We start from the raw sequence: 13,472 nt of genomic DNA, 5'->3' as shown, positions 1-13,472 counted from the left end.
TTCTGCAACGTTCTTTAGGTATTTTTCACGTAACTTGTCAATCTGTTGGTCAGAGGAGGCGAGAAAGGAAGGACAACAGGATTTTTAAGTGTTTATGCTTGGCTTTGCCCTTCAGAATAAAAATCGCGCGAGCGGTTACCTGGCGACAGACATTTTTATTTAAATTTTATTAAGCGACAGACACGTAAAGAGGGGGGGATCGATAGCGCGAATATACTTTCTCGTTGTTGTGTCTCGGGAATTTCACGAAATACGCTCTCGACGCGACACCCAGTTCTCGATGCACGCGCGTCAGGCAAGCCGCATATTTGCATTTAGATTCGGCTTTTTCCGGCGCGTATCTCTTATGCGCGAGGCTATCTAATTTTCTCGGGATTTCAGTGTCCTTTTTTCGACATCCGTGCTCTACGCGGTTTCACCACTCTTTTCCTAAGGATGCTTTTGATATTTATGCCCTCGCAACACGCGCTGTTGAGCTTTGGCCATTTACCCAGCCTTTTGAGCTTTAGCACTTTCGATCGCGCTCTTACACATGATTTTAGGTATTTCTTCCAAGCGATAACTTTCGAATAAAATATTGCTAGCAGATTAATTTATGATTGTTCGCATTTTTTGACAATTCATGATATGTAGTTTAGAGAAATCATTTCTAATATCTTTTTACATATTTCAAAATATATATGATAGAGATTTATATGATAAGATATTGTAAATGTTTGTATTATATATCATCGAGTTGTTGATGTTTACATTTTGTTATATATTGTTGAACATTGGAAAATAATCCAGAATAGGAGAGGATTTTTGAAAGAAATAAATTAGAGAAATATATATTTATCTATCTAATTCAAGTATTTCTCTTGCTATGTTCTAACAATATTTTGTGTAACAAATTCCTCTACGTCAATGTTAATACTCATTGTTTTATGCTGACAGATATTGCCTGGAACAAACAATACTTCATAAATTTCATATGTTGATCTTCACGTGGCGTGTGTGTGTGTGTACATAAAGACAAAATAAGAACAACTAAATTAAAGCGAAACATAATCATGTCTACGTGGGTGAAATTTGTTATAGGTCAATATCCTGTCTGAGATGTTACATCTTTCTTGCGAGCAGAAAAATTTTCTATCAAATTAGATGTATTTTTATTACATTGATAACAGAAAATATCTCTTTAATTTTTTCTTTTTTAAAAGAAGAATTTTATAAAATTTTTTACAAATTACATATACATTTTTATATAGGATCTATATTCTATATTTTTTTTTTTTTGGGACGCAAAAAATTATAACAGGAACGTGGTTAATATCATTTTTCAAGAATATTTGTTACGCATTTTACTGATTTATAATTAATATCAATTTTCACAGATTGTTATCTGTATAATACAAATATGCTTTAATTATTTTGATATTCTTTTGTAAAAAATATTTTATAATCCTCTAGTAATACTATAATTTTATCTAAATTATTTTCTCGAGCTTTTATCTTTGATAATCGCTATTTTTTTATCGAATTACATTCACATATAAGTCTTTCTCACTGTTTCTTTCATATTTATGTACCATCGTCTGAAATGCTTTCGATAGATCCCTCTGCCCACACGCGCTTCTTCTAGCCTTGACATCTCAAAAGATGAGGGTAAAAACAATTTAAGGAATTGAATTCGACGGATCAAGCCATATTGATCGGACTGATCCTATATTACTTTGATATGAATGCGTAACGTAAATATTTAAAGTAGAAAAAAGACGACGGGGGCAGATATAACTTGGCAATTTACATATTATAATATCAAAAATTTACCTTTATATATATTATTTGACTCTTTTGCTAGCTAATTGATCTAATTGATTTATGCTTCTTTATTTATTTATTTATCAAAGATTATTTATAAGAAAGAAAGAAATAATAATTTAAAATTTTTAAACATAGGAAACAACAACAAATTATATCACATATATGCATATATTATTTCATATGTCATCTCTATGGGATCGATTTATTTTATATGATTTATTATCAGATAAATCATTTGCGCTCTGATTATATTTTCTCATTTATACCAGAGTTAATTTATAATGCCAAGTTGTTTATAATGCGCACTCTAATTTCTGACAGTATATATTTTATGTATGCAGCACCGCGTAATTTTCTCGAGATGTCGGTTCGTGTTTTTGCTTGGAGCATCTTGGCACGCTATATGTAACTAAGGTCTTTTCTTACGTGTCTTTAATATTTATATTTTTCCCCGTAAGTGCTCTTGTCTGCAGAATTTAGGGTATTTTTTCCCTTGTTGATCCCTTTCGATCGCATCAAAAAACTTCGGAGAAAATGGAACCTGACAAATTATCTATTATCAGATATTAGAATATTCGGCAAAGTTGATAAAAGCTTTTGCTTTTATTATTTCAGTTTTAAAGAAATCCGAAATCTTATAATTTAAATAATAAATTCTTCTCCCTTACTCTTAAAATTAATTATTTCACATTTTTCTTTTGCTCGATTAAATTGAATATATTTAATAAAGTTATAAATATACAAAATTAGAAATATACATAACAGTTATTACATTTACAATAAAATTCTGCTAACTTTCGTAAATTAATATTTTTATTTGAATTTAATGGTAATATTTTTATTAAATAAATTATTAATTATTTAATTTTAAATAATATATCACATGATTTTTCCGTTATTGAGCAAAATAAAATAATTTTGTAACGATATAGTATATATCTGGATAATCCTAATTACTAAACATAACTATCTTATTTATTTAATTATGCGAATATAATATAACATTATCTTGCAAAAAAAATTTAAATAAACCTATTGAAATGTACTTACATATCAATGTGCAGGTGAATAAAAAAGATTGAGAATACTAGAAATGAGAAGTCAGATGGAAAGGTGAATTTAATGAAGGCAGTGAATCGGAAGAAATCCGGAGTATAACTTTTGAATCAATATGATCGTGATATTGTCTTTGAAATGAAGATAGTTTTAAACTCGCCCTTAATGAGCTCTCATTAAAATACAATCGACGCGCCGAGCGAGATGCGCACTCCTTCGTCCATTTGTTCTAACTCCGAGCATATTTTGTTCTTAGAGGATTACCTCGGGCTCTTCTCTGTCCCTTCCCCTCCCCCTCCCCTCCCCCCCCTATCTCTCTCTATCTTTGCATGTCTATTAGCAAAAGCACTGCGATTTTGATCACCCGATAACGGTACATCGTCTTTAAGCTTCTAGTAACCGATGTGCAAATGCACGCGATATTATATTCCGCGGCACTTTATACAAGCCGCCCAATATCTCGCGCATAACATCTTGAATTTCTAATTTACACAGGCCTCTTATTGTAGTTAATTACTACATATATTACGGACGCATCACGTCTGATAAGTCGCGAATGACTACTATCCGCATCGTCGTTATAAATGGTTTAACGCTTCTTTTCCACACCCGCGAGGGACTTTGAATTATTAATCCTCAGTGGGTCGATGTTATTTCTCACGTGATATAGTCTACGCCACGTCGTGCAATATTTATGTCAGTTTTATTATACTTGTATGTGACGAGATGAGATAGCAATGTTTCGTTTGAATTAACAGTCCGCATTGAAAATTTGTTTTGTATTACATAAAAAATGCTACGAGAATCCAAAAACGACAAAGAAGAATAGAAGTGTACGAATTTATTCGATTATTTCACATGCGCGCACGCGATATAGATTGCTATTTAATATAAATTCAATCTGATTCGAAAAGCGTTGCGATTGAATTTATTTGTATCTTTATAAGGTGACTCTCTGTGAAGATAAAATAAATATTACAGAATATCAAATTATTTTATTCTTTTTTCTTTTCGAAATATAGATAATTTTATAAAATATTTTTAAAATTTTATAAAAGTATTGTAAAAATATACGCACAAAAAAACAAAAAAACAAAAAAAACAAAGAACTGTTCAAATGAAAAAGATATTGTTTTAATTGTATTTTGCCAATTTCAAGTTATTTCCAAATTCTATTTTTTGAACAAAGAAATATAGTTTAAGCGATATTAAAAAAAAGTGAACATTCATCGCGTCAAAATATTCTATGCTATTTGTTGTCCAATCAGAAAAAAACTAGAATTTCTCATCGCAAATAGAGCAAGAGAGATCTGTAAACAAGAGGTGAAAATTTATCGTGAACCCGGAGCGAGTTTATAATTGAAACGTCGCGTTCTACGAGAACGACATCGGGATCTCTCGCCGCGATAAAACGAGGGTGGCCCGCGTAAACCTTCCGTAAAGGCTGTCAAAAAATTGTTCAGGCAAACATCGGACAAGGATGTACACGCTCAAACGATTTTAAACTGCGACAGTTGCCACAGGAATCGGACTATATTCGCTTCGGGGATCGCCCTCAGATCGCGCGCAAACGTTTCGAATCACATGTCGACTATCGTTTGGGACCGCGACAGTAGTCGACCAGTAGTAAAAGCTAGTATCTATACCGGCTGGAGTGCGCGAATATTGGTCGGCGTGTTTACAGTGTTCTCTCACACACACCTGATCCCATCCACTATAATGCCCTTTCCCTCCCTTGCACCCTCGCCGTCGACGCGCGGCGTGTCAGGTCCCGTCGAGTGAAAGGGTGAAACACGCTAGGGCGTGAGCGGACTTAAAATTCGCCCTCGCTTCTCGCGAGGTACCGCAAAACGTGAGTCATCTCGACAGTATTTCTCAAAGTCAGGATCAGAAACTCCTTCAAAATTCTCCCGTGTCATGGAACTCAACCGATGCTTATTATAAATGATGCCTGCGAGCGTATCATAGGATTACCGTTCTTATCATATAAGCCGAAAAGAAATTTCATGAAAATGTAATATAAATAATGCAATAAATAATAGAAAATAATAACTTATAAGTGTAATATATAGATGGATAATATAGAGTGTAATATATAGATTTTTATTAAACAATTTAAATGTCCGAAAATATATAAGATACTATTATTATTGTAATAGTGTACTAGATACTTATAAACAAAAAAAAAGAGAGATAAAAAATGCTTTTATATTTTTATAAATTTCAGAGTCGCGATTTCTTTTCTATCTTTACACTTACTATTGTTACACAAATAAAACAATTATATCACTGATGAAAATGTCTAAAACACATTGCAATATATCAAAAATATTTATAAAAATACAATTGGGCGGAGGGGGAGGAACAAATGTTTTTAAAAAGCAATCAATCGTTTGCAATGTTTGACATCTAATATGATGTGCTTGGCGAAATTAGATAACCAGCAGCAGAAACAAAAATTTTTTGCCAAAATGTACAGCTGTCAAAATATAAAGCCATATCACATGTTTCGTAATCGCTTTGAAACGCTACACTCAAATTGTGAATTTATCAATCCGATATGTTTCAGTTTGATTATGTTTCAGTTAAATATTTTGAGAGTTCTGTGTCATATACTGCTCAATACTATTGATTTACAAATTTCAAATAGACTAGAATTCAAACGAAAGAATAAATGTCTTCAATTTACGATAAAACTTGTTAAAAATTCTGTGCTAGTACAACAATTAATAACAAGAACAGATATTAAAAGAAGATTATCTTTCCATGATTGATTTCACTCTTGATTGATTAGCGCTACATGGTGATAATCCGTAATAGTATAAGGTATTACCGGTATGCATACGCAATTTTCATTAATATGTATCATTTTCATTTAAATAGCTTTATTGGATTTATTTGAATTAAAATAAACAGCTTTTACGTAGAATGTATTTAATTTCTATGATTAACATAAATGAATGAATATCGAATATCGATTGTTGACTGTTTATCGAACAAATAATCCATTTTAGAGTAATTATAATTATTCTAGGAAATATCATATTACTGAATAGCAATTGATAAAGTAATTAAGATTAGTAATGTTGTGTGAATTATGAAATTCGTGATAATTCTCTGGATGCTATTATTTTACGCCGCTTGAATAGAAATAATAGTAGTTGTCATTCTTGCCGATATAAATTAGGATTATCGCGAATAGTAATATTTATCACACATGACAACTACTCTAAAAATAAAAGTACTCTATGGAGCATACTGTCCCAGAACATCATCTAATTGAATACTTAATTAATAGACAATTTACTCAATGGGAGGTGAATTGTTTGAGAAATTAATTATCTCAAGAGATTCGCTCTTACTAGATAATTAATCACTATGGAAAATACATTGAATCACATTGTCCAACAAAAAGAGCTTTCTCCTAGATCTATGAAATTTTCAACGTTGTATATAATAATGCGTAACAAGTAAATTTTTCTGCTCAGCCTTTCTTCATAACTTAAATATTGAAATGGAAGATTAATATTGTTGTCGTTCTAACAAAATATTTATAAAATAGTATATCGAAATCATAATCGATTTTCTTTAACATTTGAGTGTCATAAATGCAATTGGCATTCGATTAATGAAAACTGCAGCATGCGGACTTGTTACTTCAAATGAAAAGTTAATTATCAATATCGGATGCTTTCATACAAATACTACTTATACACAAATACAAAAAAAAATATATATATATATATATATATATATATATATATATGTGTGTACATTTTGCGTGTTAATTATAATTTTAATATTATTGTGTGTATGTCAACATTTCCGATAAATCATTCTGTAGTGAAAATTGCATCAATTGCCTATTACACAAATCTCGTAGACCAAACATCATTGGGGTTTTCCTCGTTAGAGAAGTATCGAATTACAATCATTAATAAATTGCGTACATACCCGGTCGTTAATAATTGTCAAATTATAGTCCACATATTTAGACAGCAATTTTGAGAAGTTGGTAGAATACGATGTATAAAAACGAATGTTAAAGTAGCTAAACTTTCCAAAAAAAAAAAAAAACTGATAATTATTATTGTTTGTATTTTTTGAAAAATTTTGAAAACAATTTAATAGGATATATTTATTAAAAGCATAGCTTTTATCATTTATTAAAGAGCATTCCGCAAATCATATATTTGAAGAGAGTATAGTATAAATATAAAATTTGAAATTAATTTTTATTCCACTACAAACAATTTTGCTAGAAAAAAACTGCATATCATTTCATATTTATCATTATCGTAACATTTAAAAAAAAAAGATTCATCTTTAAAGAGGATGAATTTTTTAAGATAATCATTCGCTATACTAATCTCTTTATCTCCTTATCGCAACCGTTTGAGAAACCCTGGCGCTACGTGCCCGAGATTCTGTCGCCCCTTCGTACGCTATTCTCTCTTCTTGGTTCCCGCACACACCCGTAGTAGTAAACAATACCCCGACGTCTATCCAGGGCTATAAGCCGCTCACGTCTCACGTGTCACGTTCGGCCATTTTCAGAAGCCAGAGCGGAGATAGCCGGCCCGGCGGAGAAATTCGTGAGGCCCGGCAGCACCCTGCAGCTTCACTGTCTGGTGAAAAAGTCCACGGAGGTACCGCTATACATCTTCTGGTATCACAACATCCGTATGATCAATTACGACGTCGATCAGGGCGTCAATGTCAGCACCGACCTCGCAAATCGGGAAAGCTGGCTGGAGGTGCCAAGAGCGTCGGATCGCCATTCGGGCAATTATACTTGCAAGGCCAACAACGCTCAACCGGCGCGCGTCCTCGTGCACGTTTTCAAAGGCGACAATCCAGCCGCTATGCAGCACAGCATGGCATCGTCGCCGTCAGTGATGGCTTGCACCGCTTTGCTCACCATGTTCGTCACGCTTAAGCTGGCATTGCAGACGAACTGGACCTTGTGACGCGTGTGAATGTAAGACTCCGTGCGTGTTGGAATCCAAAATGTGTGTTAGCGAAATTGTGTAATGTTATCACTTATCGTGTCTCATCCTTTATCGCGTGACTTCGCGGACTTGTATCGTGCAAGGATGTGAGTGCTCTAGTTTACACGCCGAAGTTGTAGAACGGCGGTATAGCCATGGTGTTTCCAGTTGAAGACACATCGTTATTATTGATATCGGTGGCACCGGAACTCTCTTGGCGCTGCGAGATTGGCTGTGATTGATTACTATCCCTTCAAGTTTGCCCAAGAACGAACAAAATAACAACGGAGGACCTCTCATCATTTGCGCCAACGAGCTATTTAGTCCACCGTACGCGCATTCAATTACGATTCAATGAGGGATATGTAACAATGCAGAATGCTAATGCAAAGCGGGATAATGTCATCGTTACAAGATTATTAATGATCGATCATCATGTGTTTGTCTGTGTATATCGATGAAAATTTCTGAATTCAGGAAATCAGGAAATATCTAACAGATATCGATATAATAAGAGTATCATAATAAGTCATCTGTTCGCGCGCACATAATTGAACGGTCATCTGTCGAACCAAAAAAGTTCAATCCTAGCTTGGAATAAAGTGCCATCATAACTTTCACATGAATCGCACTATGTCATCCGTTCTTTTGCCGATCGATCGCTTACATTCCGTGTCGCATGTTGAAACGAGAAATATTAGGTCGTAATGCAGAGGCAGATGATATCGAGAGAGTGTTGGATTAACTCCCGGTAAGATAATATTTACAATCGATCATGTACGATTCGCTTGCACATCTGATGGAAAAAAAATTAACGTTGAAACGGAGACAGACACATCAATTTTTTCTCTCTCTCTCTCTTTCTCTCAGCAGCTAATACAAAGAGTTCGATAAATACGCCCCATAACGATTTCGATGAACTGGAATTTCTATGCGCATGAATGTGAAACGTACGTATACGAATGATGATTAGAGAAACCTTAATTTATTTACGCTCATCGGACAACGTATGTAATTACACGGTTAAGTTTGCCGGTAGAAAAATCACATACACACACACACATATGCGCAAACAGATACTTTATCAAGAGTGTGCTCATCTTATTTATGGCACGCGTGAAAGTAAGATTGATAACGCGGATCGAAACTATTCGTAATACGTCAAACCACGATGCGTGAGCATCAGCGATCGTCCGCGACGGATGCATTAAAGTAACGGCGATGATACATTCGCCGTCATCCTTGATCGCACGATACTACTAGCTATTTTGTTCGCGACCTGGCAGGTGCCATAAATCCAGCAGGTGGAAGAAATACAGCTCCAAAAAGTTGCGGAAGTAACGTCTTTCCTTACAGACGGCCTAAGATACTTTACTGGCAAGGTTTTAACGAGGATTAAGGTTTTAACGAAAATCTAGGATGTGATATTACCTATTCTTTGATGTGCACCGAGTTTGATGAGAGATAAACGGTGGACACAAGTGAAAGTAATGCCGAGACTTAAGCAAACTCAACTTGCTACTATATGTTCTATAGAATGACTCTCGCAAGCCGCGCGCGCATATAAGCGAAAATCTATTAAGTGCTCCAGGATGCGAAATTATCGTGTGCCAAGATTCTTTTATAATTAAAAGTTTATTGAAAGTCAAATCTAAGATCTTTGAGCTTAAGCCGTTCGCATTAGTTAAGTAAAGTATATTTGCATTTGCAAAAAAATATTTCCGATAGATTCAATCTTATAAATTCATCAAAAATTATCATATTAAAATTTTGTCATAAATCTTATTCTTTAACTATATGATACATATAACAACATGATACACATTATTTGTAAAATTATATATTTTGTATTTGTTATTAACCAGATTATTAAGAGAAAGAAAATGAAATGAAAAAAAATTAAAGACAAAAATCATAATCGCAAATTTGATCAATTTGCATCTTTTAAATATTAAAAACGATGCGATCGGTTTAAATAATGTTGTGCATAATTAACGTGGTGATAAGTGTAGCACAATATGTCGCGTTTATTTGTTTTTCTACTAATTAAAACATTAGATGTAATTTATTCAATATTTTATCTTATTGCTTCAATCAATATTTAAAAAAGAATAGCAATCTTTATTTTTTTAACACTCAGAGAAACGTTCTTTTACGCTCTAGCGACGAGCATAAAACGCGCGTACTCAAGCGACAATTTATCCGACATGATTGATATTACGAGTAAGAGCGATGCATCTGCTTTCCCGATAATGAAACGATAATTGTTTAATCGGTCTACGACGAGTGTCACGATTAGCGACAATATTTCCGGGCCGCTGCACCATTTCGCCAACATAATTTTCCGTAATTTGCCTGGATGCGACCTTGTGCCGAAAACTAGAGCAAGCTACTAACCTTGCACGCGTGCATCCCCCAATCGAAAGTGCAAGCGCTGGCTGCCGATAATCCTTAACCGCGCATGAATATCCTGACACTGACAAATTACGGAGTTTAGAACTTGTTAATCTTGATTATCATCCTCTTCACATATACGTACCATATACACAGCACCGTCACTGATGCGTGCGATGAAAAATTGTAAGAAAGAATTGTAAGAATGTACGGCTGTACGGACGAGGCCGACAAAGTTAAGAAGTATGTGTATATTACGTGTTTTCGAAAGTTTCTTTTAAAGCCAACGTTAAACTGCAAACTGCCGGAATCACCGAATTTAATGCACAGCAGCCGCCGGGAAGTTGGCACAACGCGAGCAAAACTTGAGCCGACTATCGCTGAACGGAAAGAATTAATTAATGAATTGACTTTAGAAACTTTAGGAATACATTTGTTATCAAGAATTTCAAGACAATAGTAAATTCTGGATGTTTTGTATTATCTGAGACTAGTAGCTGCTTTATATTCAACATAGGAATAATTGAGACAACTCTTTTTGTGAATTGCACGTTTAAAACATCTTTTGGATAAAATTCTATCTGCAAAAAAAAAAAAAAATTATTAATCAAGGAAAAGATAGATTAAACGTAAAAAGTTTTGCAGATTATATGTAAAAATATTTTTCTGATATTATTGGAAAAGCCACATTTTTTAAATGTAGTACTTTCGATTATTATAAATTATTACAAGAACAAATCATTTTTTTTTTTTAAATGTTTCTAAATGAAATATCCGAAATATTTGGAATAGTAAAGCACACAATATGATTTCTAATAGCTCCATTCTGTTAGTCGGGCTAGATTTCAGCAAATTCAAGCTTCACCCGAATGTAAGTGACACGCATACATAGAGTAATCTTGTATATTCGGTCTACGTAGCCGGCGCACATAATTAATCGCGATAATCCTGCCGTGATGCAACGCAGCCTAACGATATTATCCTCCGTCGCTGCGTCGCTGACCTTGTTTATAACATTGAAATTAGTTATACCGAACGTTCACGAGAGAGATGTTTCTGGTTACGAATTGCAAGGAACTCCCTATGGATTTCAGCGCATCGTCGCGCATGCAACGCGCTGCTCGCGTTTAACCTTGGGGCGGTTGTGCTAGAAATGGAAATAGATGGGGCGGAAAAAATTTGATATTAATAAATCCATTGGAAAAAGAGAAAGGGGATAAAAATCGCCAGTCTTAACGATGAGATTTCCGATGCGTATCAGTTCTACGCGCGCTGCTCCGGCTACAATTTTCGCTCTTGTTCTCTCTCTCTCTCTCTCTCTCTTACTCGCACGCGACTGCTCTTTCCTCGTGTATTTCAGTGGTGAAATATCGTGGAAAATATGTCGCGCTGGATTTATTCGCTGTCGAAGCAGCAGGCTCATGCGATCATGACCTATTGTTCGTTTTTGATGATTGCTACTTTTTTTTTGCGCTTTGCCGAGAAGCGAAATCCGCTGGATCGCTTCGATCTACTAGACTTGTTTCGCAAAATAAAAGTGGCGGTCGTGTCACTGTTCGCTCGTGTGATGATTGATATTTTTTTGGCGTTTTGCTGAGAAAGAAAATTCGCGTTTTTATCGTTTCGATCTGATGGATCCATGCCACTAGATAAAAATGGAATGATGGTTTTAAAAGGTTTACCTTTTGTAAGTTATTCCCTTTTGGAATGACCGATTCAATTAGGCGAGCGATCAAAAATATCGCATATAATTACTTAAAAGGAATTTATGATCGCAATAAATTTTTCTATCTATCTCTCAGCGAGCAAAAAACCGGGGAAAGACAGCGTATCCAGTGGTGGGCGGTGCTGCGAGTTTAAATACATTGTTTCATTTACCCCCGTCTCCTCCATTAATTCATTATCCTGCAATAGGCGTCCCCAATGGCCATATATCGTACATTTTCGACGAGAATAATCCCTCGTACTGCGAATGGCACTCAACAAACGTACCATTCAGTGTCGTTGAATGAAGAGTTCTCGCTGATGTGTGAAAATCCGCGCAGCGGCTTCTCCCGTAGACTAAGAGAATGTTAATGACTGGACAATGCTTGGAGAAAGAATCGATCGCCCGACGCGCGATTTCACGTAACTCTAAACGATAATATCTCTGTAACTACGTTGTCTGGAATATTGTTTAATCATTAAGCGTATAATAAATGGTTTAAACAATTATATACCGATTTTTCAAGTACAATTACACTTTTATATATCATATTTTAAAAATTTTTAATGATTACAATTATGAAAAATAATATCAAAATACTTTAATTTTAATTTCAAGAGTTAATTATTTTCTGTTATTGATTATTTCATTGATTGATTTTATCATCGTTATTATTTTTATCGTCATAGGATATATACATACATATAAATGCGAAAAAAAAAAACTTCCAGGAAAATGATTTTTTATTTAAATACAGTGTATAATGTTATTAATTAATAATATAAATTAATATCAATATGTATGAAATATATGTAAGAAATGATACGTTATAAACTATGATGAAAGATGATGTAACATATTGCAAGATTCAAAGAATTTACATTATTGGTATCTCCGGTAAGTGTGTAATTATCATGTTGCAATTTGATGCGTTGACCTCGATAATATCAGCGTGCTAATGACATTGTTTACCACATTAAAATTGACGTTCCCGTTCGACCGGCACATGTCGATCATTGTGCCATGCTCGAATAGCACACAGATGGGTAACTTCTCATTAATTTACGAAAGGAGACAATTACGTTCCTGAATAGTCTCGTGAAATTGGAGAACATCGCCAATTAATGTCACTACAGTTTTAAAAACACGTTGATTTATGGTTATTATTTAATTGTGTGGGTTTATTAACAAAGTAATAGTTTGAACAATATTAAGCACCAAACTAAGAATTTTCTACAAAATCTTAGATTGTCATAAAATTATAGTTTGCAGTTATATTTAAAAAAAAACTTTATGCTATTTTAAATAAATTGTCGAGAACTTAATTATTTTTTTAAAATTAAAATAATCTGCTATTGTCATAAATTTAGCGCTCAATCGCTGAAAAATGGAATCTGCAATAAAGATTAATAATATTTATCTGCTATTCTTAATCTACATAAATGCATTTAAATATTACAGTTGCAATTTTATAGTTTAAAATTTAAAATATCTTTTAGTTTTTAACAAAACAAAAAGAA

At 33.9% G+C, this 13,472-nt stretch overlaps 1 protein-coding gene across 3 annotated transcripts in view; it reads left to right on the top strand.

Moving 5' to 3' along the window:
- The window catches only part of LOC126855310 (lachesin-like), a 91,683-nt gene extending 79,222 nt beyond the window's left edge, over positions 1–12,461 (top strand). For all 3 annotated transcript variants that reach the window (XM_050602850.1, XM_050602851.1, XM_050602849.1), the window contains exon 5: positions 7,420–12,461. In XM_050602850.1, the coding sequence (XP_050458807.1) occupies positions 7,420–7,832 (413 nt within the window). In that variant the 3' untranslated portion in view covers positions 7,833–12,461. The remainder of the gene's footprint in view (positions 1–7,419) is intronic.
- Positions 12,462–13,472: the final 1,011 nt, after the last annotated feature.

Source organism: Cataglyphis hispanica, chromosome 15 (assembly GCF_021464435.1).
Source record: "Cataglyphis hispanica isolate Lineage 1 chromosome 15, ULB_Chis1_1.0, whole genome shotgun sequence".
Lineage (NCBI taxonomy): Eukaryota > Metazoa > Arthropoda > Insecta > Hymenoptera > Formicidae > Cataglyphis > Cataglyphis hispanica.
This window is presented reverse-complemented; position numbering and strand designations above follow the sequence as displayed.